Here is a 25,174-nt window from a genome sequence, read left to right as displayed (position 1 = left end):
TTTTAAATACCTTTTTTGTCTTTAATGTATTTACAAGCTTTTAATCTGCTCTGTAGGTCTGAAGTATTACAAGCATTTCATGTTCAGCGACCCTGGCCATTTGCTTTTTAAAGTTGCATTTTGCTCATGTCATTTGAATGTGTCCTGTTTGTTCGTCTGCGTTTGTTTGACAGTTCTGTGGACTGACTTGCATCGCTTCTTGAATGCATACCTCTACCTCTCATGAGGTGTATGTACATATCATGTGGAGCAAGCCAAGGCTGAGGGAACACTTCCTGGTTATTAGGAGATAACCTTTGACCTCAAACATCATTCACGGACAACGTTAATAAGTTTCTGTGCATCCACTCCTTTTTTTTTTTATCTCTTGCTTCCCCTTCATCCCAAAATAATTTTGTTTGACCCTGTTTTAAACCAAACAGCGTGGAATCCAGGGAGGCTATTCATTTCACAATTATTATTTTGTTATTATAATTAATTATATTGTTATTTCTGTTGTCATTTTCTCATTGTGAGCATCTGCAAATGTTAAATAACTTTCATATTTGCAGTCCTTAAAAAAATAATAAATTAAAGAGTCCAGAACCTATGTATCTTTTAAGTCTCTTCTTAAAAAGTAACAAAAAAAAAGTAAGTTAAAATTTAAAACAAAAATATTTTCTATGTATTATACAGGTATTTAGTGCTTCCGCCGTTGGAATCCAAACTCAAAATGGCGGCATGTTTCAGAACCGTACCGCAGAAAAAAATTCCAGCCGTTAACATGTCGTCCTGCCCACACACCCATTTTGAATGTTTGTTCTGCTGTAAGGATGCAGTTCTACTATGCTGTGTCCCGGAGGTGTCTCCCTCATCAATTATCCTCAGACTCCTCCTCCGCCTCCCGCAGCCAGGTGAAGAAGGCTGTGACGGACTTGAGGGCCACACCCTTACCCTGCTGCTCGGCAGGGTCTTTGCTCGTCTCCCACTTGTAGAAAGCGTCCTCCGAGATGACGTCCTCATCATACAGACAGTCAAAGAACATCCGGAGAAGGTCTGGCAGACACGACAGAGACAGAGAGAGAGAAAGCAAATACACGTCAACACTCATCTTTGTCAGCTCTGAAAGGTTCAGGCGATGACTAAAGTAAGTAATATCTAAGAGATATTTCAGTCTGGAGCAAAGTGGTCCATTGCCAAACCTTTCCAACCTCATGCTGCTAGCATGTCTAAGAAATTGTGGAAATTATGCACAAGAAAACAGATCCTGCTTTAAGGTGAAATGTGTGAAGTGCTGCAGTCAGGTAAACTTCCAACTATCTACAAATTAAACCAGGTTTTATATGACTGACAAAAAAAAGCTGACACTACTGTTATTGTCCTGCTGCAGTGACCCCCAACTAATTACAGTATTACAATTCATTTATAAGTTTCAGTGGGGATGTCCTAGTGGTTATGTTAAAGATTAAATATGAATTCCATTACAGATGATAACGTATTTTTGTGTTTGGCTCTTTTACCTTCACACAAACTCATAATCACGAGTGAATCTGAGCTTGTAAACAAGTCACACGGACTCCAAAGTAGGTTGACAGTTTTGATAAGTTGTGATCTTATAAGATTAAAGGCTTGAAAACTTTCAAATCATAAGTATTTCTCTATATAAAAAAAGTACTGCTCATTTAAAGTTTAACTCTCTAAAAAGTCTGCTTCATCACAACTGTGTATGTGGGGTTTTGATCAGATCTGACAGCAGCTTGGCAACAGTCTCTAAACCTCACATCTGTCATCACGTTTTAATTTTTGAATGTTGCTAAATCCTGATTGGTGCACAGGAAATACATGACATCAGCTTCTTTGACTGAGCTCCACCTGCTTCGAGCGAGTGAGGGGAGCAGAGATAAAACTGAATCCCATCAGCCGAGTTTGTGGTTTCACTCTGTCGTTTTAGAGCAACATGATGGACTCGCTGCTGTAATCAAACTACTTTTACTGCTTCTACCAGTAAAAAACATGAGGACATCTTTGAATATGAGCATCTGTCAAGATTGCAGTTTGGACTCAGACTTTTTGTAATGCCTGGCTCACCAAGCTCCAGTAACTGCTGACTATCAAAGCCATTATCCAGGCTTTTTCTTTTTTTTAGCATTTTTTGCTAACTCCAGCATGTTTACATCTTGTATTGTATACTGATGTTCATTATTGTGCTCAGTCCCTATCAAATAAATAAAATAAAATGTCCATATAACTACTTCACACGACCGAACCTAAATGAAGTGAATGTTGACGAGTTCAATAACGTTGAGATCCAAAGTTCTGTTAACTGCGGTTTCAAAGGTCAAGAATGAATGAACTTTGAATTTAAACTTTTAAGCAAACAGGACACAAAAAGTCCTTGAAATGCTCAGATCAGATGTAAATTTGAACATCTGCAATTTTATAAACAACTGGGCAAAATGAAACAGCTGATGAAGATTATGTGACATGATAAAAAAGCTCCAGAACAGCTACTAAATGGACCTTGTGGAGAGATTATTTACAATATTACTTAAAAACAATTAAGAAATTTCACAACTTAATGTTCTCTGATAAGAAATGAAGAAAAAAAAATGACATAAAGACAAATAAATCTTTCATTGTGAAGAGGAAACTGTGACGCAGCACTTACTTGGAGGCTGATCGAGGGCGACTATCAGCGCCTGAAGTGCATAAAGTGCTTGCAGCTGTCGCTCAGTGTCTGAGTTAAGGTATTTGAGTAATACAGGCAATCTCCTCTGGATGATGGCCGTGTCCACTCGACAGTTGGTGTTATCATCTGTAAGTGTGTAAATATTGTAATCAGTGGTGAGATTTTAACAGAATAGAGAAGACTCTCTCCTCCAGGTGGCGGAGCGCTTACCTTTCACTGCTGCCTTACACACAGCTGTCATCAAAGCCCTCAGGAAGGGAGACGAGCTCATCTGAGATTCATCTAGGTTTGCCTGGGAAACGCAGCACGGAGGAGGAGGAGGAGGAGGACAAAAACACACAATATGTCAGTTTCACACGGCAACAACGCATCTTCGCAGTGATGCATGATTTTACCTGAACTGTGGTGCAAAGACATATGTTTGTATCATTTAGTGTTTCTTGGATGATTCTTGGATGTTCTCTGCATAAACACGTATCATGCACATGTCCCGGCCTGTGTTTATATTCTGGGGCTCGACTGGAATATCTTCATGATTTACAGTTCAAAAAATGTCCTTGAAACAGGACGTTTTAGCTGCTGTCTCATGATGAGCCCGCTCTGTTCTGATTGGTTAGCTGCCCCTCAGCAGACATCCACCAGCCCTGGAGGCTACGTAAACAAACACAACAGAAGTAGTAGGATTTCACTTCTTTTTCTTGTCCTTTTACTCGACATTGAAACTTCTCAAATTAATCCGTACACGTTGGAGCCGAAATCTGATCCGAAATAAGCGAGCGGACAACATGAGCGACCGCACGAACGATCTGATGTCATCACGAGGAGGAAGTAGAGGTAAACGAAGCGCACAGAGAAGGCTGAAGCTTTTGACCATGTTTAACACAAACATCTGACATCATAACAAACAGAAAGCCTGTTATGTCCCCTTTAAAAATACAATTTTGTCGCTTGACTTCAAGTGTAACAGCCTACTATTATCTTCTCTTACATGTCACTTAAAAACTACTTGTCCCAGCTGGTTCTGCTTCTCTGTACTACTATTAGCCAAATTGCAGTGAGTTTATGAGTCATCGCCTCTACATTTTTGCTAGTGAGAGCTGTTGTATCATATGGTTGTTGTCTGTGTAGAGTCAGCTCAGCCATTCAGGTAGTTTAACAACAGAATAAACAGCCCACTGGACTTGTACTGCATGTTATTTTGTGGTAAGGAGCACCTCTTGATTGTGCTGATGTAGTCGATGCATCATGCTCTGACAGCAAATGAAACGCTTACGTCAGCTTCAGCTCTAAAGGTAACTTTCAGACAGAGAGTGACTGCAGTCGCTATCTCCATTGTTTCCCATGTAAACACGACGGTGGTTTAACTTTTCTCAACTTGGCACGGTGCCTCGCTGTGTGACCATGGCAACCGCAGAAATGACACTAAGGAAAACTATGCAGAAGCCAATTTCACTGGTATCACAGTTCCCTGAATCCTACACCTCCTCACCAGCAGTCAACAAATATATCAACCAACAGAAATGGTCTGAGAGCAACATCAGCTTCAGCTTCTGAGCCACTAAAGTGTTTATTAGTTAGTTAAACTTCCTATATTAATCACATCATATTGAGTTATTCACTACTATTGTTGCTTCAACATTTTTTTAGTGACTCAATATGTAAATAAACTGTGTCAGAGTTCTGCAAGTCATAAAAAAAACAGGCTGCCCTGAGTTTTAGCCACCAGCTTGCAGAGTTTGGATGATGATTTGTCTGCGTATACGTGCGTCACTTCTCATACCTCGACCCAGTCGAAGATCTGCTCGTCGCTGGCCATGTCCTCCAGGAGGAGTCTCTCCAGTTGGCGGCTCAGCTCCTCAGGAGACAAGATCCTTTTAGACAGAGTCGTCTCAGGGCCGGAGTCGTCTGACAGAACGAACTGGAGTTTCTGTTTGTATCATCGATGTGATGGGGGAGTGACAAATGAGGGAGAGATGATGAAACAGGAACGAGGAGAGGTTAGAGTGTGGTCTTTATCGACTCGTTGGGCTGAAGAAGTGTTAAGAAAGCCGATGGATGGAGACTGAGTTCTCCTATAATAATGATATTTCTTCACCAACCTGTTGTGAGATGAAAGCCTGGACGTCTTCTCCCTCTGGGAGGAAGTCGGTCCAGTTGAGGCCAGATTCCCTCCACAGAGAACCCACAGTCCTATGGCTCTGTGGAGACAAGATGACACAATGTCACGCCTCGCTTCTCTGAAATATCTTTATTCAGTTTCCAGCAGTGGGAAAGAAAATACGAGCAGTACAGACTGAAGAGACTGTTTCCCAATTTGCAATGGAAATATATTATTTGATGAATTAATAAAAACTGTCTGACATATTAATTCATTTGCTACAAATCAAAAGAACAAAATAACTTTTTATTGGGACGCACATTTCACACAACTGATTGATGTTAATAATAGTAGTGAATGAATAATCAAACCCTTTGTAGTGCTTAATGAAAGTGTGTTATTTTGTCCTTATTCTGACATACCTATGACATATGATCAAATATCTATTACAAAGCGAAAGGACAGAATAGTGCACGGCTGCACATTATATAACCCCCAAAATAATCAATTGTTGATCTTAACAGACATTTAAGTGAATGATCAATGATTGATTATGTATTCATTGTGTACGTCCCTCAGGTCACAGATGATTGATTATACTCTCCTGGCTTCATAATGAGAGCAGGTAATATAAATGTGTGCAGACTGAATACAAACACAATAGAAGATCAAAGTGTTGCTCACCATTTGTTTGCATAGTATGTACAGTATTTCAGAAATTAAGATCCCAGCTCTTCCCACAGGAAGCAAAGGTTTGCTTAATTCACTGTGAACAAACAGAAACGACAGAAATTAAACGCAAGTCTGCCCAAATGTTTTTCATCATACAGAGAGAGAGAGAGAGAAAATACAAATTACTCAAACAACTTTTTATGCTACTTCAGATCTGCTCAGATGAGGGAGTTTGCAGAAATCACAGCTTCATTATGAAATACTTTCCTGCACTATTCACTCTTCAAATTTCTCAAAATATGGCATACGCCCCCTCATCCGGCCTGCCGCCTGAGCAGCTGTCACAGATGTCAAAATATAGTCTGAAATTAATTCATCTTGGAAATGAACAGAAGAAAGAGGGAAATCATGTAAACTAGAAAAATGTGGTCCAAAAGGACGACGATTATGTGGCTTTTTTGATCAAGTAAAAGTGGTTTACTGGGGTTGTAAACAGAGAGGTTTCAAGCTAGTTCAGCCACTGTGTGTGAAATGAGGTGAACGAGATACGACCGGTAACGAGGCGGCTGTTTTAGTGGCCAATTTGAGCATTTAGTGAATGACTCAGGAGTGGACATCTCAGTACCTAAAGAGCTCTCTCATAGAGAAGCCCCCTTCTCTCAGCACAGGGCTGAGCAGCTCGGCCAGGTACAGCCAGATATGGGGAATGTCGATGGCCATGTCGTCCGCTTGTTCCAGCGTCTCTGCAAACCTGAAAAAAAAACAAAAAAAAAAAAACACACAAACTATCCATTAGGAGACCACGAAGAAATGAAGATATTATGACTCCTGTGATACACACACTCACAAATACAAGAGTCAACATGTATAAAACCTGGAGCTGCTTAAACCGCTTATATTAAACTAATTTAGAGGAAACAAAAAACCTGTGATTTCATACTGAAATTTATTATTTAAATCCTGTCAGTTCTGAGCAAGAAATTGCTTGTAAGTCCCTGAAAAAAAAAAAGAAATCACTTCTTCCTTTGTTTATCATGATTCTGACATTTTCAAAATGTTCAGAATTTCCCAGAATTCATTCTTTTTCCAGACTTCTTTACATTTCTTGACTATATACATAACAGAATATACATAAACTTTTAAAATATGATGTATGCTGATATTGGTTGGACAATATCAATCTATCCAGCACTTGATTGATTGATGAACAAATGAAACTCCATGTTCTTCATTCTTTTATGAAAACACAGAAGTTACATTTACAAAAAGCAGGCAGGACTACGATGTGCTAAAAAGGAGACAATCAGCTCCCTGCTTTTTTTTTTTTTTTTTTAAAAGGGATTATTTTTATGTAAGGCAGAGCACAGCCGGCAGGTGAACTGACCCTTTGTAGAACTGGGGTTTGGGCAGGATTCCCTGTTGCACCAGCTGGAAGAGGAGCTGGCCCATGTGGTCCCGTGTGATCTGACTGCGCTCCAGGGTCGACTCCACCCCGACGCGCACGAAGATGTGCAGCTGAGAGCCCAACTCGAGCTCTTCCACACACTGGATAGCCTCCTGCAGAGAACAAAGAAATACGCTCAAGACTAGAAACAAAAAGGGGAAGTTAAACACTACGAGCATCATAATCCTGTCAATAAAAAACATCTATACATAACACTTCATTAAATGCAGTTTAAAGAAAGACATTAAAATGATCAATTATCCATTTATCATTAGGTGCAACAGTTTGTGGATGTACATTAAAACATCTTAGACACCACGAGTCTCATCTACTGTTGACTTTCTTGTGAATCTAAGTACCTTGTAATCATTTATGTGGAGGAACTCGTCGATGATGGACTTTGACTTCCTCTCTATCTCCTCCTCAGACAGGGCAGGTCTGTCCGGTGTCTGCGCCGCTGGCTCAGGTTTCACTGTTGACGTAAAAACAGCAGTCACAACAGTGTCTCTGGTCTGTGTGAGTCTGTCCTCTCTGATTTAAATCCCCACATGAATACAAACCTACTCTATTCTGAATTTTGATAAATCACACGTTAGGTAAAGTCTGCTTTCAAGGTACAGTTTTAGCCAGGCGTTCCTCACCAGGCTCCTTGACTCTGCTGCGCTCCGGCTCCGTTTTGTCCTCGGTGACGCTCGGTCTCCGCGGCTCGGCTCCCTCTCGCTCCCGGTCTCTTCGCGGCTCTTCCGGGATTTGGCTCTCCAGCAGCTCCTTCGAACTGCTTCCCCTGATGAAAGATCCGGGCCGTGACGATGGCGGCGCGGAGATCAGAGGTTTCTCGCTGCGTTCTCTCCCTGTACTGCTACGAGTGCTGGGGGAAGAGGAAAAAGGCAAACGATTGAGCAAACAAACAAAATAAACAAGAGTTCATGAGGACGTTACATCACAGAATGGAGAAGCACTTTAATATGAGGACAATTTCTTAAACAAATGTGACTCTAATGCAGTCCTGCTGACAATTTAACAATCAGAAGTACAAAGATAACTTTATTGACAAAGACAGATAAGACCCAGTGTTTCTTTACCTTCCCAGAGTTCTCCTGGAGTCAAAGTCTGGGTTCTGTGGAGGAGTGGTGGAGGGTTGAGGTGAAGGTGTAGACTGCAGCGCAGAGTAACGGTTGAGGCTGCTGCCAGTCCGTGATAGTTCTGTTATGAAAAAAAAAAGAGACACAGGAATGACAAAAACTAGCAGCAGATCAACTGTAGAGATGTTGGACCTTAAGAGTTAAGCAGTTCTTTAAACACAGACTGTAGTAACCAGGGAACTATAAATTTGTGTAAACACGCTGCAGATGAGTAACCAGATTTCTCCCCTTCCCTCGACCTTATTTGGAAGCGCTGTTTCTCTGAGTCACTATATTTGCAACAAACAACAGACTAATATTTCAAAAGTTCATTGCTGACCGAAAGGAAGAACAGATATTCTCCTGCAGGCTTCAGGCTCAAATTAAAAGTGTGACATTCAGTCAGTGGCAGCTACGATCTGACCCTGAAACACGATTGTCAACGTTGAGATCTGGCTGCTCATTAAACACAAATGATGTTGTTTGTCAGGATCAAGCATTTGAATCTTTTACCATCAACTCTAGCTGGAGCATGAGACACCCAGAGAGCTGATAAATATTAGGATTCATATAAACAGGTTTGGAAGATACATTTTCCACTTCCATGTTGGTTTTGTTGATTTAGTACCACGATGTGTCTCGAAGGTAAAAAAGATGAGGAAAGAAATGTATAATATTTCAACCTGCTGTGGTGTCGGTCAGTTAATAAAGTGTCATCTTACCTGAGTCGCTTGCTTTGGCTCCTCCACTGCTGCCCTTCACCCACGTGACTTGAGCCCGAGGGCCGAGCTGGATCTTCTCATCCATTTGAGGCTGCAGGAGGAGAATCACATGTCTTTATTGATATAAGAATGACAATTTGCTGACAGGTCACAAAGGTAAATGCTGATCAGTTTATTTGTATTCAGGCTCTCAGGAATTCATTGATTAAATGAGGACAAGTACTACACGAAATACTGAGTATATAACATGTGGTATATGACATGAATTGTCCATAAGGTTTAGTAAAATGAGTGTCTCCTTGCACAACTAACACTGAGAACATGACCGAGTCCTTCCAGCAGGGGGAGCGCTGAAAAAAAAACAACAACTTGCTATTTTTTTTGTTTTTACTACACAGTAGAACCGAATGGATCCAGCAGGGGGACTTTGTACTACTGTACATGTAAACCACAATAATGTAGATCAGATGAGGACAGAGAAAGTTTGTGTACACAGCTTAAGTTGAGCCACAGGATTCATCTCGGTGCTGTGTAAACAGTTATCTCCTGTGTACAGAAACCTTCTACTGAAACCTACAACTATCTGTGAGAGAGCTTTTTGACTGAAGCGGAAAAACACTTGAACGTGAGACGGACTTGTCATGACATGAAGAACAATCTCACAAATGTATTTTAATTATCACGTAGACTTGATAATATTCACCTGAGGTTTAGTGAGGGTAAAAAAAAACAACCTCCTGACACAAAATGCTGCAACAAAACTTTTTAGGCTTTTTTTTGGGGTCAAAACAAGATGAGTGATCAGTTTCTAATCTGTGATCGTTCCTGATGTCACCGCAACACTGAATTGATCTTCTGATGATTGGATGAATTATTTAACTAAACTTATTATTGTGGTTTTAATCATATTGATATGATGTCATCATACAGGGATATAAATACTTTACTTAAAATTGACTGTAATGTCCTGTCATATTTGACAGATTATGCCAGTGTGAGTATTTTGTGGAAGGTCGGGAAGAGTTTCAGACAGACACTCTTCAACCTCACAATTAACAAAATACTAATAGTTCATATTAATTGTAACCATCAAGAGCAGCTCATTTATTTTGTGGCTCTGCGAGTCGTTTGCTCTAAACATTGTGCTGTTACGGAGCACAAGCAGATGTGTTTTTTCCCAGGTGTGATCTGTTGGTGTCACAGCTAAAACCTAGACTACATTTATCAAACATGCCTGGAATGGCTCTGATCTAAGGACGTCTTTATGTTCACTTTAATTTCAGGGTACAGATCTGAGGTATAAGATTACTATGAGACTGGAGGTGAGGATGTTTTTGCACACACACACACATGCACAGTATCTTGGTTATGAGTTTTATCTTGGTTTTTATAATATATGCATGTAACATAAGTAACCACCAGGTTATTTATGTCACTGTATACATGATCTGTATGGAGGGATGTGAGCGAATCAAACTGTGTGGATCTCAAAATAAGCCAGAACTTCCTTCCGCCTGCGGTGTGCCTGTAGACTTCTTCCAGTATAAGGTGTAGCGAGTGGGTTTAATAAAACGCACACATTGGGTGTCAGTGTGTAGCCACCCTCTGCGCCTAAAAACAGACCTGGCATCATGTCTCACCTTTGAGATCTTTGGGATCTTGGTGGGATCAATGGTCCTGCTGTTCTTTGTCATGGGCACAGTGTTCCAGGTCTCTTCTCTCTGCACGCGCTGATCTCTCTGTTCTCTCTGTTCTCTTGGATCTACGGGAGCGAAGAGAGACACACCCACACACACACAAACACACACACACACACACACACACACACACACACACACACACAAGCAGGGAACATTTAAAATGAGCTCAGTGATTTTTACATTCATTGGAGTCAAACGAGGAGATGTCAAGAGTGACGTTTTTGACTGTGACTGCCATATTTGATGAAATATTATAGGTCAGCTAACAGACAGGAGGGTAGAGGGGGGGGGCAGGGGGGCTTCCTGTCTGCTGTTGGGCACAATAGCGTCTCTGCAGGCTATAGGGACAGGAAGTCTGCCTGTATGCTTGCAGGCTTCCTGAGTCACTGTAGTTGTGCCGATGTGACGCTAAGCCTTAAAGAGGATTTAGACTGCAGGCCTGACCTGGCCGTCTCTTGCTGTCCTTGGAGAGCAGCTGCTGGTGCACTTTTCTCTGCTCCTCTTGCTCTTCAATCTTCGCCTCCTTGTGGATCTGCTCGATAGTTTTCGGGCCCTGATCGGCTCTTCTGGACACCCAGTTGTGCTGTTGAAAAATTGAGAGCCACAATGATATGAATCAAACAGCGGCGTCAGATTCAGCGAGTTTCAAGCGGATTCTTTTTCTCGATTTAACTTTAAATGTCTTGAGAATATAAATGGATTTTATCATATCGGCTACATCAGTTCAAAAATAAAAGAAGCTGTCGATCACAGAGGTGTATCAAAATTCAAGGGATGCGACAGGCATACGTGTTAACATCTGTTCCTGATCCTTCATTTGAGCCGCGGCTCCGTAGCGCTGAATGTGCCGGTTTGTTTTGAAACGGAGAGGAATGCTGCACTGCCTCGGTAGCCTTTCTGATTTTAATTTCAAATCTGACAGGAGCAGCACGGCAGGACTCGAATCCCTGTTTCCGACGTGTGGTAATAAGAGACAGTGACATTGACTTAAACAGCTTGTGTTAGGTAAGAGTTAGGAGGGAATCACGTTTAATCAGTGCAGATGTTTCTATTAGAAAAGACTGATATTACAGGTCTCACGTTAAGTTATTTGTTCTTTGTTTATTTCTCTTTCCTGTGAGTAATTTAATTGTTTTTTTTTTAATAATATCTATGAAAAAAAGGAAATCATTTGACATTAATATCATTAATGGTGTTTTTCCCTTCAATATCGTGTTTCAGCAGTGTCTTTTTACAGTTTTCATTCACTATTTTAAACTGTTCATAGACAACATTACAACATTTTAGTGCATTAGTATGCAGAGCTTTTATCATGAGTCAGTGTGACCAGCATTAAAAAAGGCCCTCACAACCTACTTTCTTTACTAAAAAAAAAAAAAAGGTGATGTCATGTACTTCTGTGCACCAATCAGGATTTAACAATATCTGAATCAGAGTCTGAAGGCAGTTGTGGGATTGCTTACCACACCCTCACAGTCCCAAGGAAGAGTTTCACTCTTAATAATAATACTACATGATGTTTTTTTTCCCCAAAACTGTAACTTTGCCGACTGTTCACTGGAGTAAATTGAATCTTATAGAAGCATATTGAAGTTTTCATGGGATTTAAGAGTCGATTAGCTCCTCTGTCATCAAGCACATACAGGTAAGCGTACAGCGTGTGCCTCAGGTTGTTTTGCTTCTCCCACAGAGTTTTTTTTCTCCCATCAGTCTCTCTTAAAAGGTTCAAACTCAATAACAAGAGCAGTACGTAGTAGATGTTCATTTAGCAGAATGTAATCAGAATATCCAATTTCATGTTCCAGAAGGTCAGAAAGATCAATGAAACAAACCTCTGTGGGAGAATACATTGTGACCTAGAGATAGCCTGAACATGAGGCTGGACTTTGGACTCAGCTGTGCGACTGTGCGGATAAAATAAATATCACATGAATGAACCGCAAACACACACACACACACACGCATACTCACCAATCTCAGGTCTATAACATCCTGCAACATAAACCGTATGCGAGATGACGTCTTCCTCTCCTTGACGATTTTCTCCATCTGATTGAAATACTGATCCATCCGAGGCTGACGGGGAAGAGAGAAAGAGAGGGTTAAGTTTTGAGACGTGAAGGTTATGTTCTCTACGTCTCTAGACAGCAGGTTTTTAGGGATTTCCACATGATTTCGCTCAATTGACCAATTGTTCGCTTTATTACTTGGAGCAGGAGCGGTTCCTGAACACCCGAGACTAAATTGGAACATTTTGGGCGACAGCAGAACAAAAACTGTAACAGCCTAAAAAGAACAGCTGCAATTCACATTAATGGCCTCACATTAAAACTGCCTTGTTGAGGAAATTATCACATTAAACAGGATGAAATATACCAAAAGGACAAGACGGATGTTTTCTAACCATAATCTGTATGATTTAATCCACTACAGATTGATTAATCTCAACAGAAAAGGAGTTGATAGGTCTTTTTTTTCTGCTGGTCAGAGGGCTTTTCTTTTGCAGGGTGACTAGTAGCTGATAAGGATCAAACCACATATCACAGTACAGCGAAGAGAGAGCAGAGAGGCCCTCGGGTCGGTTGTGTCTCTCCAAGCATCTGAGGACTCTCGCTGTGTCCAGCTGGGAGTCGCTGATGTCTACAGGAGAGCCAGTCAGACAGAACGAAGCAGAGCATCCACTGCAGGGGGAACATGAGGATATTCCTGTTTCCTCATAACCTACATACACAGCATCTCCCCCCTCTGCCTCTGGAACGAATGTAGCCCAGCTGGTTCGAGATCCGATCCCCACCAGAACCGTCTCTTTCATGTCTCCCAAAACTTGTGTTGCTGTAGATCGGAATCACATCCAGGCATACTGACACACTGACGTCAAAGGGCTGCTTACTGGGCATAAAGCTAAATTTATGACTTCAGCTCTGCAAACAATCTCTGAGTTTCTTCACTTTCGTCTTTACTGCAGACGTAGACGAAACATCGGGCTTGTTCAAGGTCTTATTCTTGTGCCAGTGAGCCTCGAAATATGTTATCAACAACTCGAACTCATGTAGCTCATCACGCCGACAGCCTTGAGGTTGTTCCAGTATGTATGACGCAATGAAAATATAACACAACTCCAACTGACAGTAACGTCCACAATTACTTTTAATATCTTTTAGAGAAAAACATCTGCTAAATCACCTACTGCATTTTATTCTTCTGAATATGTTAGGGCTGCAAATAATTACTATTATCATTATCGATTAATCTATTAGTCGTTTGGTCTATGAGATGTCAGAAAAAGGTGAAAAATGTTGATAAATGTTTCCTTAAGCCCGAGGTGCAACCTCAAATGTTGTCCTGACCAAGAGTCTACAACCTAAAGATCCTTGAGGACTAAAAGAAACCAGAAAATATTCACATTTAAAAAACTTATTTTCTACACCAGAGGCTTCAGACACCTTGTTTTGGAGGCTGTCTGAGCCACTACAATCTCCTCCGAATTACAATCGCAGCTGTGCCCATTCTGATTTCCAAACAAGTCTGCAGACCTGACCCGAATGCAGCCGTATAACTGACAAACCTAGAATATTACTGAGCATTAACCGCTCGCTCCGTAAAGCAACTTTCGTTTCCGTCTCACCTTGGCCTTCTCGAAGTCGAGATCCTTGCCGATGGTGGTTAGCAGCCTGCACAGGCACTCCAAAGACTCCTCGTCGTGGTTCTTCAGCAGCTTCACCACGCAGTCGTGCATGATGGCCTCCGTCAACATCTTGAGCTTGAAAAGTTCGCCGATGAACTTTATGTTGCCGATGGAACGCCTTCTGGCTTTGTCCTTGGCTTCCTCCAGCTCTTCCTGAAGCCGCTCACGCTCCGTTGACTGAGGGAGGACAGAAGATGTTACTTCTTATTCACGACACCCTCTACATGAAGTGATCCAGGGCTAGCGGTTTGATTCTCTACAGGGTCAACCGTTACTGAAAATATTTTGGAACAGAATAGAATTGCGTGTCACATTTGAGTCATTCATAGACCACGTACCGATGCAGCAGAGTCCAGCTCTTTCTGCTTCCTCTCAAACACCACATCGTCCACCTTGTCTTTCTCAAACTCCTTCTGGCAGCGGTTTAGCAGCAGCTTGCGAAAGTTCACTGTGGTGTTGGGTTTGTCTGTCATTTGCACTTTAAGCTGCATATAAACAGTAGACATAATGGACGTCGTTAAGAAACAGAAGTATAAAGATGATTTAAGTGATGAACTAAAACCTTCAAATTATGTTTAATGTTGAACAGTGAATCAGGTCTGCTGCAGACGAGGACACAAGAATAATGGTTTTTTGCAAGTTATACTGAAAGAAATTACTTCACAAAAGCAGCAAAAACAGATTGAATCATTTCCAAGTTTGGATTTTTTGTATATATGCTATTCATAAGGTTACCGACTGATGGCAGTCAGTTTCTCTTAAGAATAATAAAATGTTTGTCCTACATTGCTGTTAGAAGTATCTCAGTAAGCGTATGCAGTTTTAATAAATACTGACCCATTTGTTAAGTTTATTTAGAGTTCAGCGAGAGTTCAGTTTTTATGTTTTACTACAAACAAATGTGACTCCAAATAGGGCAACAGCAGCTTTCTCTTCCTCTCCTACTACTGAAGATAGTAGGTGTTTACATCTTTTGCAAGTCATTGGTTTGGAATTCTGAAATTTTTAACCTTTTTAAATCATTATCGTACAACGATTCCTGTGTCATCTTTTCCATCTGGTATTCATACTTTTCCCCCCGCCGACATCTTCCCGTAAAGTCGATTTACACCAGCGACCTCACAAACACCAGCCTGTTTATTTACCCAAAATTTTACACACTCTTCTGCTCTGATGGTAACAATGACTGTTTAATGTCAGCGCTCACCGTGGCGAGGCAGCGGCACATGTTTCCGTAAGCGACAGAGAAGCTGGGCTCATCGATGGCCTTCTCGAAGACGAGGTCGATGACTCCTTTGAGCCTTTCTTCTGTGTCGATGGTCAGGTCCGTCACCTGCTTCATGAGCTGGTTGAACTTCTGAGGCGTTAGCTTGTTCAGGATGCTGCGTACCTTCCTGAAGAGCTCCTGAGAGGAAGTGATCAGGAAAAGATAGAGGTCACCGATTAAACGTTCAGCCTGTTTGGAGACTATTTTGCAATGATCATGACAAACTAACTCATTTGTAGGGCTGCTTATTACTGGTAGGTTTTTGTTAAGAATACCACTTCCTGTTCCACTTTTATAAAATAGGTTCTTTTTCTCACCACTGTGTTAATTATGCAAAGTAATTGGATTCTGTGGTTGGTTAAATTAAACGATTGACTTCTCTTCAATCATTTTGAAACGAGTCTGGTTTTGATAGCTGATGCTTTATAATACTCATGTTTTCCTTTGTGTGTGTAACTTTTTGGCCCTACCTGTGTTTTCTGCGCCTCAGGATCCTCTGGGGGGGACTCTCTCTTCATGCCAGGTTTCCAGGCATTCTCGGACTTTTTCAGCTGAACATCGTCGTTCACCGACACATTCATGATGATCTTCCTGGGCGGAGGCCGCCGCGTGCCGATGTTCATAAGCTGAGAAGGTGAACGAAAGAACAGGTCACCATGATTACACAGCTTTTTTTCTTTAAATCTGTCAACATTACATATCGTCTGTTACTGTTTTGAGTTCGTGTGTCCTTCTAATTTTAAAATGCAAACGATTCTCTGCCAGGAAACTTTGCTCATTATCTTGTGAAATATCACACCTTTTGTACAGGAAAGCCTCATCACTGACCTGATATATCGTCTAGTTGTCTAATATGTTGTTACACTCTAGTAGGTTAAAGGATTAATTCAACATTTTGGAAAAAGTGATCTGTTGTGCCAGAGTTTTGAGATAATGGAAAGTGCAGTGAGGGGAGTGTGTGTGTGTGTCTTTATGAATGATTGTGGCAGCTTGTGTGTGTGTGTGTGTGTGCATGTGTGTGTGTGTGTGCATGTGTGACTCACTGCAGCGCCTCTTCCTCCGGTCATCTGCCTGCCAAAATCTGCAAAGGCAGGTGTGAAGTCAGGTCCTCTGGAAATTACCCTGGAATCCACCACTCGAGACAGCACCTTGTTTTGGTTCATCTGTACGACACATAACACGCACACGACATCACACACACACACACACACACATAGAGTCAGACAATGAGCAGAACAGCAGGGGGAGCAGTGATACTCTAATAACACTGGCAACAGGGTAAAAGGAGTCAGCCTGGTGAGAATGTGTGTGTGCGTTTCTGAACCCGGTGGTGCCTTAAGGTGACCCGTTGTAACTGATGGTCATACTACATTACCAGCTTTTGGTTTATGTGTTTTTACTGTACAGGCGATAAATTACGCTGGGCTAGTTCAGCAGGCTGTTTCAGTGAGAGAAAGTCAGAGCCAGATGTGGAAGAGAAGGAAGGAAGAAAGGAACGCAGGAGGGAGAGAGAGAGACAGAGAGAGAGAGAGAGAGAGAGAGAGCGAGATAGTTGTGGGGGAGGAGAGAAAAGAACAAATCCAGCTCATTGTCTTTCAGCTGTCCTTGACTTCTTCGCTACTCTTTTCCAGTGAGATTTCACTTTCTCCCACAGAGAAAAAGGAGACTATGGGATTGTACATCAGCCGGTCTGGTTGTTCTTTTTTGGAGAGGTGGGGGTGGGGCATGTACTCTTTTAACGCTGCCAAGTGTGACATAATAGCAATGTGATTTTAATCAAAACAGCATTTCAGCGGGCCATACGCTCCACCCATACGTATGTGCGGATCAGAGGAATGAACCGAACTCTCTGTGTGTGTATCTTTGATTCAATGCACAAAATCTAAAACGGTGCCTGTGTTTACTTGAGCCGAAAATGAGGAGCCCCGTTAGATAAAAAAAGGTTTATTCAAAACTAGGGCTGCGACAAATCTTCATTCATCGAATCTATCTTTTAATCGCTTAATTGATTAGTCTTTTAAAAAACCTCAGCAATGCGTGAATAATGCCCTTCACAGATTCCCAGAGCTCAAGGGGACATTTTCAAGTTTTTTTTTTTGTCCGTCCAACATGTTAAACGTGAAGATATGTGATGTGCAATTACATCACAGAACAATTTATCTATTTTGAGAAGCTGTAACCACTGGATGTTTGGCATTTTTGCTTGATAAACACACATATAATTTCTATTTACAGAGGCAAATATAGACTGAGACTGTGGCTATAATTGACAAAAGATCCAGAAAAAACACGAGCCGATTGCCATGTGAAAGGACACATTTAGGGCCCCATGAGGTGGTTGGTTACCTGCTATGTAAACTCACAGTACACATAACATTTCTTGCCATCGATTTACCTACAACTGCCTGAGAGCTTTAAAGACAATAAAACATTTTTTTTTAATTAAGGTGCATGCAGGTTTTTCTGCAACAAGCAGCTTGTTTACCTTGTCAAGCACCACATCGCTGATCGGTGGGAGCCCCTCAGGCTTCTGTATGCAGGCAGGCATGAACTGGAAGCCCAACAGGAAGTCCCTGTCATACTGACGCTTCCCGCTGGCCTCAGACAGGTCTGGACCACCGCGCAGGGTTTGAGAAGGAAGGAGAGAGAAACATGTGTAAAAAAAAAGTTTAAACACACAGAGATAATTAAGGAGGGGCAGGATACTTTGCTGATAAAACATGCTTTTTCCTATTGTAGCTTCAAATACATCTGTCCAAACAACGGGCTCCTTCTAACCTTCTACGTCCTGTGGAGCCCCTGTGGAGTTCTCCTTGTCTCCGTGGGTGACCCCGCTGTCGCTGCTCTCCGTCTCCGAGGTGTGGCCCGCCCCGTTCCTCATGGGCTCCAGCTCGGATTCGCCGTTTTCCTCCGGGGCGGCCGGCTTCCCGTCGGCGTCGGGGCTGCTGGCGGGAGCCGGAGCAGTGGTGGAGCTGAAGCCTGACGGTAGGGGCACAGGGCTGCTGCTCAGTGGAGCTGACTGCAGGGACTGGTCTCCGGCGGGCTGATCTACTGGCCTGGGCTCGTCCTGTGTGGAGGCGAGATTTAGCTTTCAGATGCATGACTTATTTCCTTAATATCTGTCAGTGAGCATTACGTCCCGCTTATTAACCTTAAGCGATATTATACATTCCTAACTGCTAAACGGTTGAGCTTATGGTGAGGATTTAAACGACAAAAAAAGACACTTAATTGAAAAATAAATATAACTCTAGTAGCATCGCAAATTATCCACACAGTACTCGCAAAGCTATAAGGACATCATCTGCAGAGAGAGATGGACACATGAAGAAAGGGTAAAAAAAAAAAAAATGCAGGAAAAGAAAGTGAGGAAGGAATGAATAAACATCGAGTGAAGGCAGGGGACTCAGGGATGAAAAATGATGAAATGCAGAGAGGGCAGAAAGGGTCAAGTACAAACAAAAAAAAGGAAATAGGAGCAGCAGTAACAGCGGACATACTTACTCTGGTTTGATTTATTACATTTCTATTGTCATTTAACTATTATTATGTGAAATATTATCTGTTCATGCAACGCCATTTGCACTCAGTAAAAAAGGGATTTGTTTTAATTCTATTCTTGCAGTAAAGCCCAGTTTTCAGTCATTGTAATTGTATATTTTTAGACTTTTTATTAGTCACGTTAAACTCTGAAGCCAGGACGTGAACTTCCTGATTCGACCTGTGAATTGTCCCACAGCAGCGACCCTATACAATAAACAATAAAGGAGAGGAAGCCAAAGAGGGCCAGAGTTGATTATACATACAGTGGGCTGGGTGAGCAATAAGGATGATGGATAACTCCTTGCCGTCGTTGTCGGACGATAACGACACCCTGAAGTCATTTATGTCTGCTTTCCCCCACCACACATGTGGAAACATTTTACACTTGAACTATTGCCTACATCGTGCCTTTTCCTTTTCTCTCTCACACAATCTCTGTCCCCCTTCTTTGATGCTTTGTAGGCATTGTAAGAAGTCTCTTTACAAAATGAGATACCGAACATGTGAAAAATCTGACGAAATAGTTGAAAAGTAGGTCAGTTTTACATGATAATTTATCGCCTATTTGACTAAACATGACCTCTGAACACAAATAGATATATACTGTGTATAATTTGAAGGTGAAATTATCTAAAATTTAAGATAATTCAAATTCAATGTATGTGTAGGACTTTAAAGGTCCGGTGTGTAAGATTTAGTGGCATCTAGCAGAACAGACTCAGCAGAAAGTATGTTTTAATTAGTGTATTATCACCTGAAAATAAGAATCGTGTTTTCATTACCTTAAAATGGGCCCTTTATATCTACACAGGGAGTGGGTCCCCTTACACGGAGGTCGCCATGTTTCTACGGTAGCCAAGAATGGACAAACCGAACACTGGCTCTAGAGAGGGCTTTTTGCGTTTTTTGTGGCCACCGTAGGTTCTCCAACACACTTGGAAGGGGAGGGGGAGGGGAGGTGTATTTATTTGGTTGCAATCTGCAACCTCACCACTAGATGCCACTAAATCTTATGCACTAGTCCTTTAAATACTCAATCTAACCGGTTCAGTCTTATCATCTCGTCCTGCGTGGTGAGCAGTACGGGCGTCTTTTCTTACCTCGTCCTCCTTTTGAGGTGCATCTCCAGCAGAGATCCCTTCATTTGGTTTTCTCCAGGTCTTTGGTATAGCAGAAGCAGTTTGATTTACTGAAGGGAAATATAAAAGCAGAAACATGCAGTCAGCCACAGCCGGGCAGCAAACAATCAAACCATAATGGTAAATATCTGATCTGAAAAAACAGAAAGGGAAGAATATAATAATTTTCAATTATATACAACTAGTGCAGCAAACATAGATCACAACCAAGACATAAAGACTCCCCATTTCCAATCTCATTTAAAAGAAATATGTTACCATTTCTTTTTACTAATCCCGCTTCTAGCTTGTCTAAACTTACATAAATGTATCTTTAAGAGTGAGGAGAGATAAAAGATCTGATAAAAGATTTGTTAGCAGTGGAGCTTGACAAATCCAGGTATTCTGCCAACAGGGAACCGGATCAAAAGAACGCATCCCTACTTCCTGGGAATCAACTGTGTCAGTGTAGTGTTTGATAAGAGATTATTTGCAGTGTGTGCAGTGTGTGCTGTATGTGCGTTAATAAAAACCTAAAATCCAAGGACATGTCAGATCTACTTAATTTTGCTATTTAGGCATAATACCATAAAAACATTATTGGACTCATAAAAAAAGCTCAAACAGTTAATTACTCCGCTGCTTCAAGTAACACTGAAACAAATGATCAAGGTAATAATATGTTTTATAGTACACTTTTAAAATGTCACATCTGGGTTTGCCTTCACATGCAGTCACAAGCAACAGATCCGCTACCTGTAGTGGGACTCTTCCTGGTGAGCGCTTGTTGCTGGGACTCTGTTTTGCTGTCAGTAATGCCTCCGTGTGCCTCTGTCCCTGCACTGGGGACGAGGTCTTTAGTGTCCAAGGACTTGCTCGGCTCATCGGCCTCTGTTGTGGCCTGCACTAGAGGCGGAAGGCCAGGTGGGAGCATAACTGGCGTAGCTGGAGCAGGGCTTGAGGTCAGGGTGACTGGCACCACAGCCACAGGTGCCATGGGGGCGATCGCAGCAGCAATGGGCACCTCCGGCCTTATGTCAGAGGGCAAGGTTTCAGAGGAGGAGGCCTGTCTGTAAGCAGGAGCAGAGGCCTGGGGCTGGAGTGCAGCTGTGGACAGAAGAGAAGGCTCATGAGCTGGGGTGTCTAGTTCAGTCCCAGGGTCTGCAAGGCCATTCAGAGCTTTGGGAGCTGGCGCTGGCGAGGCGGCCAGAGTTCGTGGGGCTTCTGAGAGAGGCTTGTCTGTGTTGGGAGTCTGAGGTGGTGCCAAAGACGACGGTTTGTGTTCCCCGACAGAGGAGGAGGAGGGAGACGACGCTGAGGCAGCGGACTCCTTGGCTGAGGGACGTTCACTGGTGTTGGCCACTGTAGGTGGGAGAGTGACAGGGGCGGTCAGTGAGGCGGGGAAGGGAAGCTCTGGTTCAACTGTAGGAGAGGGCTCAGTTACGGGAGTGTTGGCCTCCAGTCTCTCCACGGGGGCTTCAGGCTGCACAAGCCCGGGTGAGGAAGACTTCTGGACAACTGGCTCCAATTTTGGCGTTTCATCTGGAAGGAGGAAGAGGAAGAATGCAGATAAATACATGTCCTCCGAATTTAATCAGCTAAGGTACAGCTTATATTTGCATCACATACTGTAATAATAGGTTTTCTAAATAGATGATGTATCTAAAGATGCTTGGATGGAGACATGGTTTTGTGTAGCCTTTAAACTAATAAGCTTTTCACTGAAAATGAGGCCATCCCTATAATTATGCCACCTACTGCAATTAATGTCAATTAAGAGATTGTCACCGAGACAGCCCGAGGGTTAACCAACAAGCCAAACAACATTCTCCAACATCTGCGTGAAGGTATCACTTATGGAGGATTAAAACTGCTGTATGAAGTTTATAAACAATTTCTACACAAAGGAAAAAGCTAAGTGAGAGAAAAGCAAAGAGCCCTGCTGACGCTGCACTCTAATTTGTAAGTGAAATGGAAGTGAAAGTATTTGGTGTGTTCTGTGGAAAGAAAAGTGATACCTAAAATGTGTTACAAAATCAGTGTTTTAGCAGATAGTATCTTGTGGGAAAATAAACCCCAATAAAAACCATGCCATTGCCTGACACAGGAGGAAATAACACAGGAGTAAAGGAGTTATATTTTTACAATTTGAACATAAATATAGGGTTAGAACTGCCTTGGTTAGATTGTTATATAAAGAGCGGGAGCCCTATTTGTTAGCAGTTGTAGCTGTTTTTTTTTTTTTTTTTTTTAAGAAGAGGGGGTGTTGGGGCAGACCTGGCCCTGGTTTGGTGTCTGAACCCCCAGTTGTCAGTGGTTGCTGTGGCTGCTGTGGCTGTTGGGGCTGCGGTGGCTGTGGTATCTGGGGGGGCTCCAACGTGTAGCCTCCAGAGTGGGTTTGCTGTGGCTGAGGAGGCTGCGACTGCTGCTGCTGCTGCTGCTGCTGCTGCTGCTCTGGAGTCTGGCTGCTGCTCAGCTGCTGCTGCGATTTGAGGTAGAAAATGTGAGGATAATGAGGGTGCGGCCATAAAAACTAGCAACACAGAAAAACCAGAAAGACAGGCACAAAGATGTTGGCAAGCACGCGCGTACACACAAGCAAACAAGCCCAAATGCAGAATTAAGCGGGAAAAAAAGGAGTCCGATGGGGTGTGGTCACATTAGCAGACAGCGATGTATGGCGAGACGGGGAGAAACAAGACGGGAGAATGATGATCGATGCGGGAGGGAATGGCGGGAGGAGGGGGAAACGCTCAGAACAATGCAGGGTAAAGGAGAGTGGAAAGATGCAGATACGTAAAGAAATAAAATCAAAAGGGGCACAAAAAGACAGAGAAAGAGAGGAAAGACACTGTTAACATCCACAGAGGACACAGGGAGGAAGAAGTCACAACATCACTCTTCAGAATCCAGAAAAACTCTTATTTGGGCTTTTGGCTCATTTTTATTTATTAAAATGGTCCAAGAGATTAGAGCTAAGAACTCTTGACTTTCCATGTTTACTTTACGGCGGTGCAAAGAACAAATCCAAATTCTTTTTTAATAGCGGAATTGACAGATAAGAGAATCTGAGTGGATTCTGTAGAAGAAGCAGGAGAATACAGACAGTATGTATGCAATCTACTGTTAAAAATAGTGAGTGAATATAAACAGTGACAGGAAGAAAGCGAGAGTAAGATATAAACAGCTGAGAACAAGATTACATGGTGAATCCATTACATCTGTAATGAGAATTAAATGTAAAAAGGTTTTTATAACCTGCAGATCTAAACATATGTGATGTTTATGAAATGATTCTTTTTTTTTGTTGTTATTGTATAAACCTTTGTGACCTGAATAATCATGACTTTATGACTGGAGAAACAGTTTATGTACATGAAGGACATACTAATACAAAAGTGCATTTCAGATCATGTAAAGATGTATTCATATTTATACAGTATATATACAGTAAGTCCTATGCAATGAATGACAGACATGTAACATTCTGGATGGAAAGCCATCATGAATTTCTTATGAAAAGGGCAAGATGGCAGAATAAATTACCAAAGATAGAGGATGTGTACTGTCTGTCACACACACGGTGGAGAGCAGAAAGGATTAAGGAGGAGAGCTCACACTGATACGATACCGAGCTCCCTCCTCTCCCCTCAGCTAAAGATCGAGTCTAATCAGCTGCTCTTAATGTAAGTACTGTAGGTGAGTGGTGTGTAAGAAGGGATAAAAAAATATTCAGCCCTGCGGAGCCATACCTGTGGTGGGGTTGGGGTGGAGGAGGGGGGACCGACAGGAGGCGTTGAATTCCTGCTCCCTGAACCCCCTGCCATGATCTCCTCGGTGATATCCCTGCCACCCTGATTGGGGTCACGGATACGGATCTGGGAGGACAATGGCACAAAAAACACCAGACCTCACTAAAGCGCGCAAGTCTCGGAGCAACCCATATTTTATGCATGTTTGAGTGTCTGGATAGGTCTGGATTGGGAATTAAAACATCTCTCGTGTGTCCTGGAATGAGCGTCATACTCCATCGAACAAAATCAAATTCAAGTGTGATGTCAAGAGTGAAATGAAAGCGGCACATCTGGCTGTAAATGCGGCGTTGGTGCACGGAGCGAATTTGAGCCTTGATCACAGACCGCTAATAATGTCATGTGACTGGTTTTGGGAACGTTTGGAGTCACATCTGCTGCTAAAGTGACTCGCGAGCTCCGTCATCTCTAATGGATGCCATTAAATAAACACACCTGGTGTTGCAGTGAGCGTACTGGTGTTTGTCCAATTCACTATATTCAGCAGTGCTCTGACAACACACCAAATTCAATTTATTTCTAGTACAATTCCACTCTACATGTTTGTGCGAAAGGAAAAGGAAATAGGTCAGTGACATCTAACTAGAAGTATTTCAGTGTTAAAACAGGCTCAAAATTAGGCGTGCTATATATAGCCTATACGTGTGTGGTATGAGTACTATAGTGAGGTTTTAAAACCTCATACAAGAGCATAAAAGCTAGTAATATATATATATATTTACCCAAAACATTAAATATCTTAGACCTGGCTAAATTTATTGTGACTTTCAAAGCAACGATTAGCATTTCCAGATCAGGTTTTGCCTTTTATCCTACAACCCTACATGAACGTATCAGATTCTAACTATTAAAACCACTATTACTAGAGGTTTAATGTGCTAACTGAGATTAAAAATCATATTAAAAAGCATCTTATTATCTAATGTCAAATTCTGCCTTTTAGAAAAAGAAAACAAGACAAGAGGAACTACTAAGATACTCACTGTTTTCTTCTCACGCTTGGCTGGTGGAGGTTGCTGTGGTGTAGGCACTATGATGGGGGGTGAGGCGGGGTACACAGTCTGTCCCGGGTAGTAGGGTGGGCCAGCTGTGGGAACGGGAGCAGGGACAGAGGGTGAGACAGGTGGGTGGTACCTGAGGGGATCTGAATGAGTTTGCCAGAAAAAAAGAAAAACAAAGCAGAAGAGAAGAGAAGAGAAGAGAAGAGGAAGACGTTTTAGTACAACACAGTTACAAGTCCCTGCTCTCAGGGCACACAAGGATGACACGTAGTGTGTATTTTTGCAACTGTGTATTGAGTTCATATTCCAAATGTGATATGGGT

General features: G+C 42.1%; 1 protein-coding gene across 12 annotated transcripts in view; it reads right to left on the bottom strand.

Moving 5' to 3' along the window:
• Nucleotides 1-442: 442 nt before the first annotated feature.
• Nucleotides 443-25,174, bottom strand: part of eif4g3a (eukaryotic translation initiation factor 4 gamma, 3a) — a 48,750-nt gene continuing 24,018 nt past the window's right edge. For 6 of the 12 annotated variants that reach the window (XM_067586523.1, XM_067586529.1, XM_067586518.1 and 3 more), the window contains 27 exons: nt 24,834-24,994; nt 23,791-23,925; nt 22,316-22,520; nt 20,795-21,580; nt 20,021-20,109; nt 18,156-18,444; nt 17,863-17,987; nt 16,421-16,540; nt 15,848-16,003; nt 15,318-15,515; nt 14,449-14,595; nt 14,051-14,287; nt 12,397-12,501; nt 10,870-11,008; nt 10,366-10,487; nt 8,726-8,816; nt 7,965-8,085; nt 7,524-7,750; nt 7,242-7,354; nt 6,823-6,995; nt 6,064-6,189; nt 5,451-5,532; nt 4,768-4,866; nt 4,449-4,595; nt 2,879-2,960; nt 2,648-2,794; nt 443-1,035 (listed from right to left, as the gene is read on the bottom strand). In XM_067586523.1, the coding sequence (XP_067442624.1) occupies nt 854-1,035; nt 2,648-2,794; nt 2,879-2,960; nt 4,449-4,595; nt 4,768-4,866; nt 5,451-5,532; nt 6,064-6,189; nt 6,823-6,995; nt 7,242-7,354; nt 7,524-7,750; nt 7,965-8,085; nt 8,726-8,816; nt 10,366-10,487; nt 10,870-11,008; nt 12,397-12,501; nt 14,051-14,287; nt 14,449-14,595; nt 15,318-15,515; nt 15,848-16,003; nt 16,421-16,540; nt 17,863-17,987; nt 18,156-18,444; nt 20,021-20,109; nt 20,795-21,580; nt 22,316-22,520; nt 23,791-23,925; nt 24,834-24,994 (4,604 nt within the window). In that variant the 3' untranslated portion in view covers nt 443-853. The remainder of the gene's footprint in view (nt 1,036-2,647; nt 2,795-2,878; nt 2,961-4,448; nt 4,596-4,767; nt 4,867-5,450; nt 5,533-6,063; nt 6,190-6,822; nt 6,996-7,241; nt 7,355-7,523; nt 7,751-7,964; nt 8,086-8,725; nt 8,817-10,365; nt 10,488-10,869; nt 11,009-12,396; nt 12,502-14,050; nt 14,288-14,448; nt 14,596-15,317; nt 15,516-15,847; nt 16,004-16,420; nt 16,541-17,862; nt 17,988-18,155; nt 18,445-20,020; nt 20,110-20,794; nt 21,581-22,315; nt 22,521-23,790; nt 23,926-24,833; nt 24,995-25,174) is intronic. The other 6 variants (XM_067586526.1, XM_067586528.1, XM_067586530.1 and 3 more) reach the window with 4 other exon arrangements.

This window comes from Thunnus thynnus, chromosome 4, assembly GCF_963924715.1.
Source record: "Thunnus thynnus chromosome 4, fThuThy2.1, whole genome shotgun sequence".
In the NCBI taxonomy this organism is placed as follows: domain Eukaryota; kingdom Metazoa; phylum Chordata; class Actinopteri; order Scombriformes; family Scombridae; genus Thunnus; species Thunnus thynnus.
Note: the sequence above shows the minus strand (reverse complement) of the source record. Positions and strands in the feature narration are given on the sequence as shown.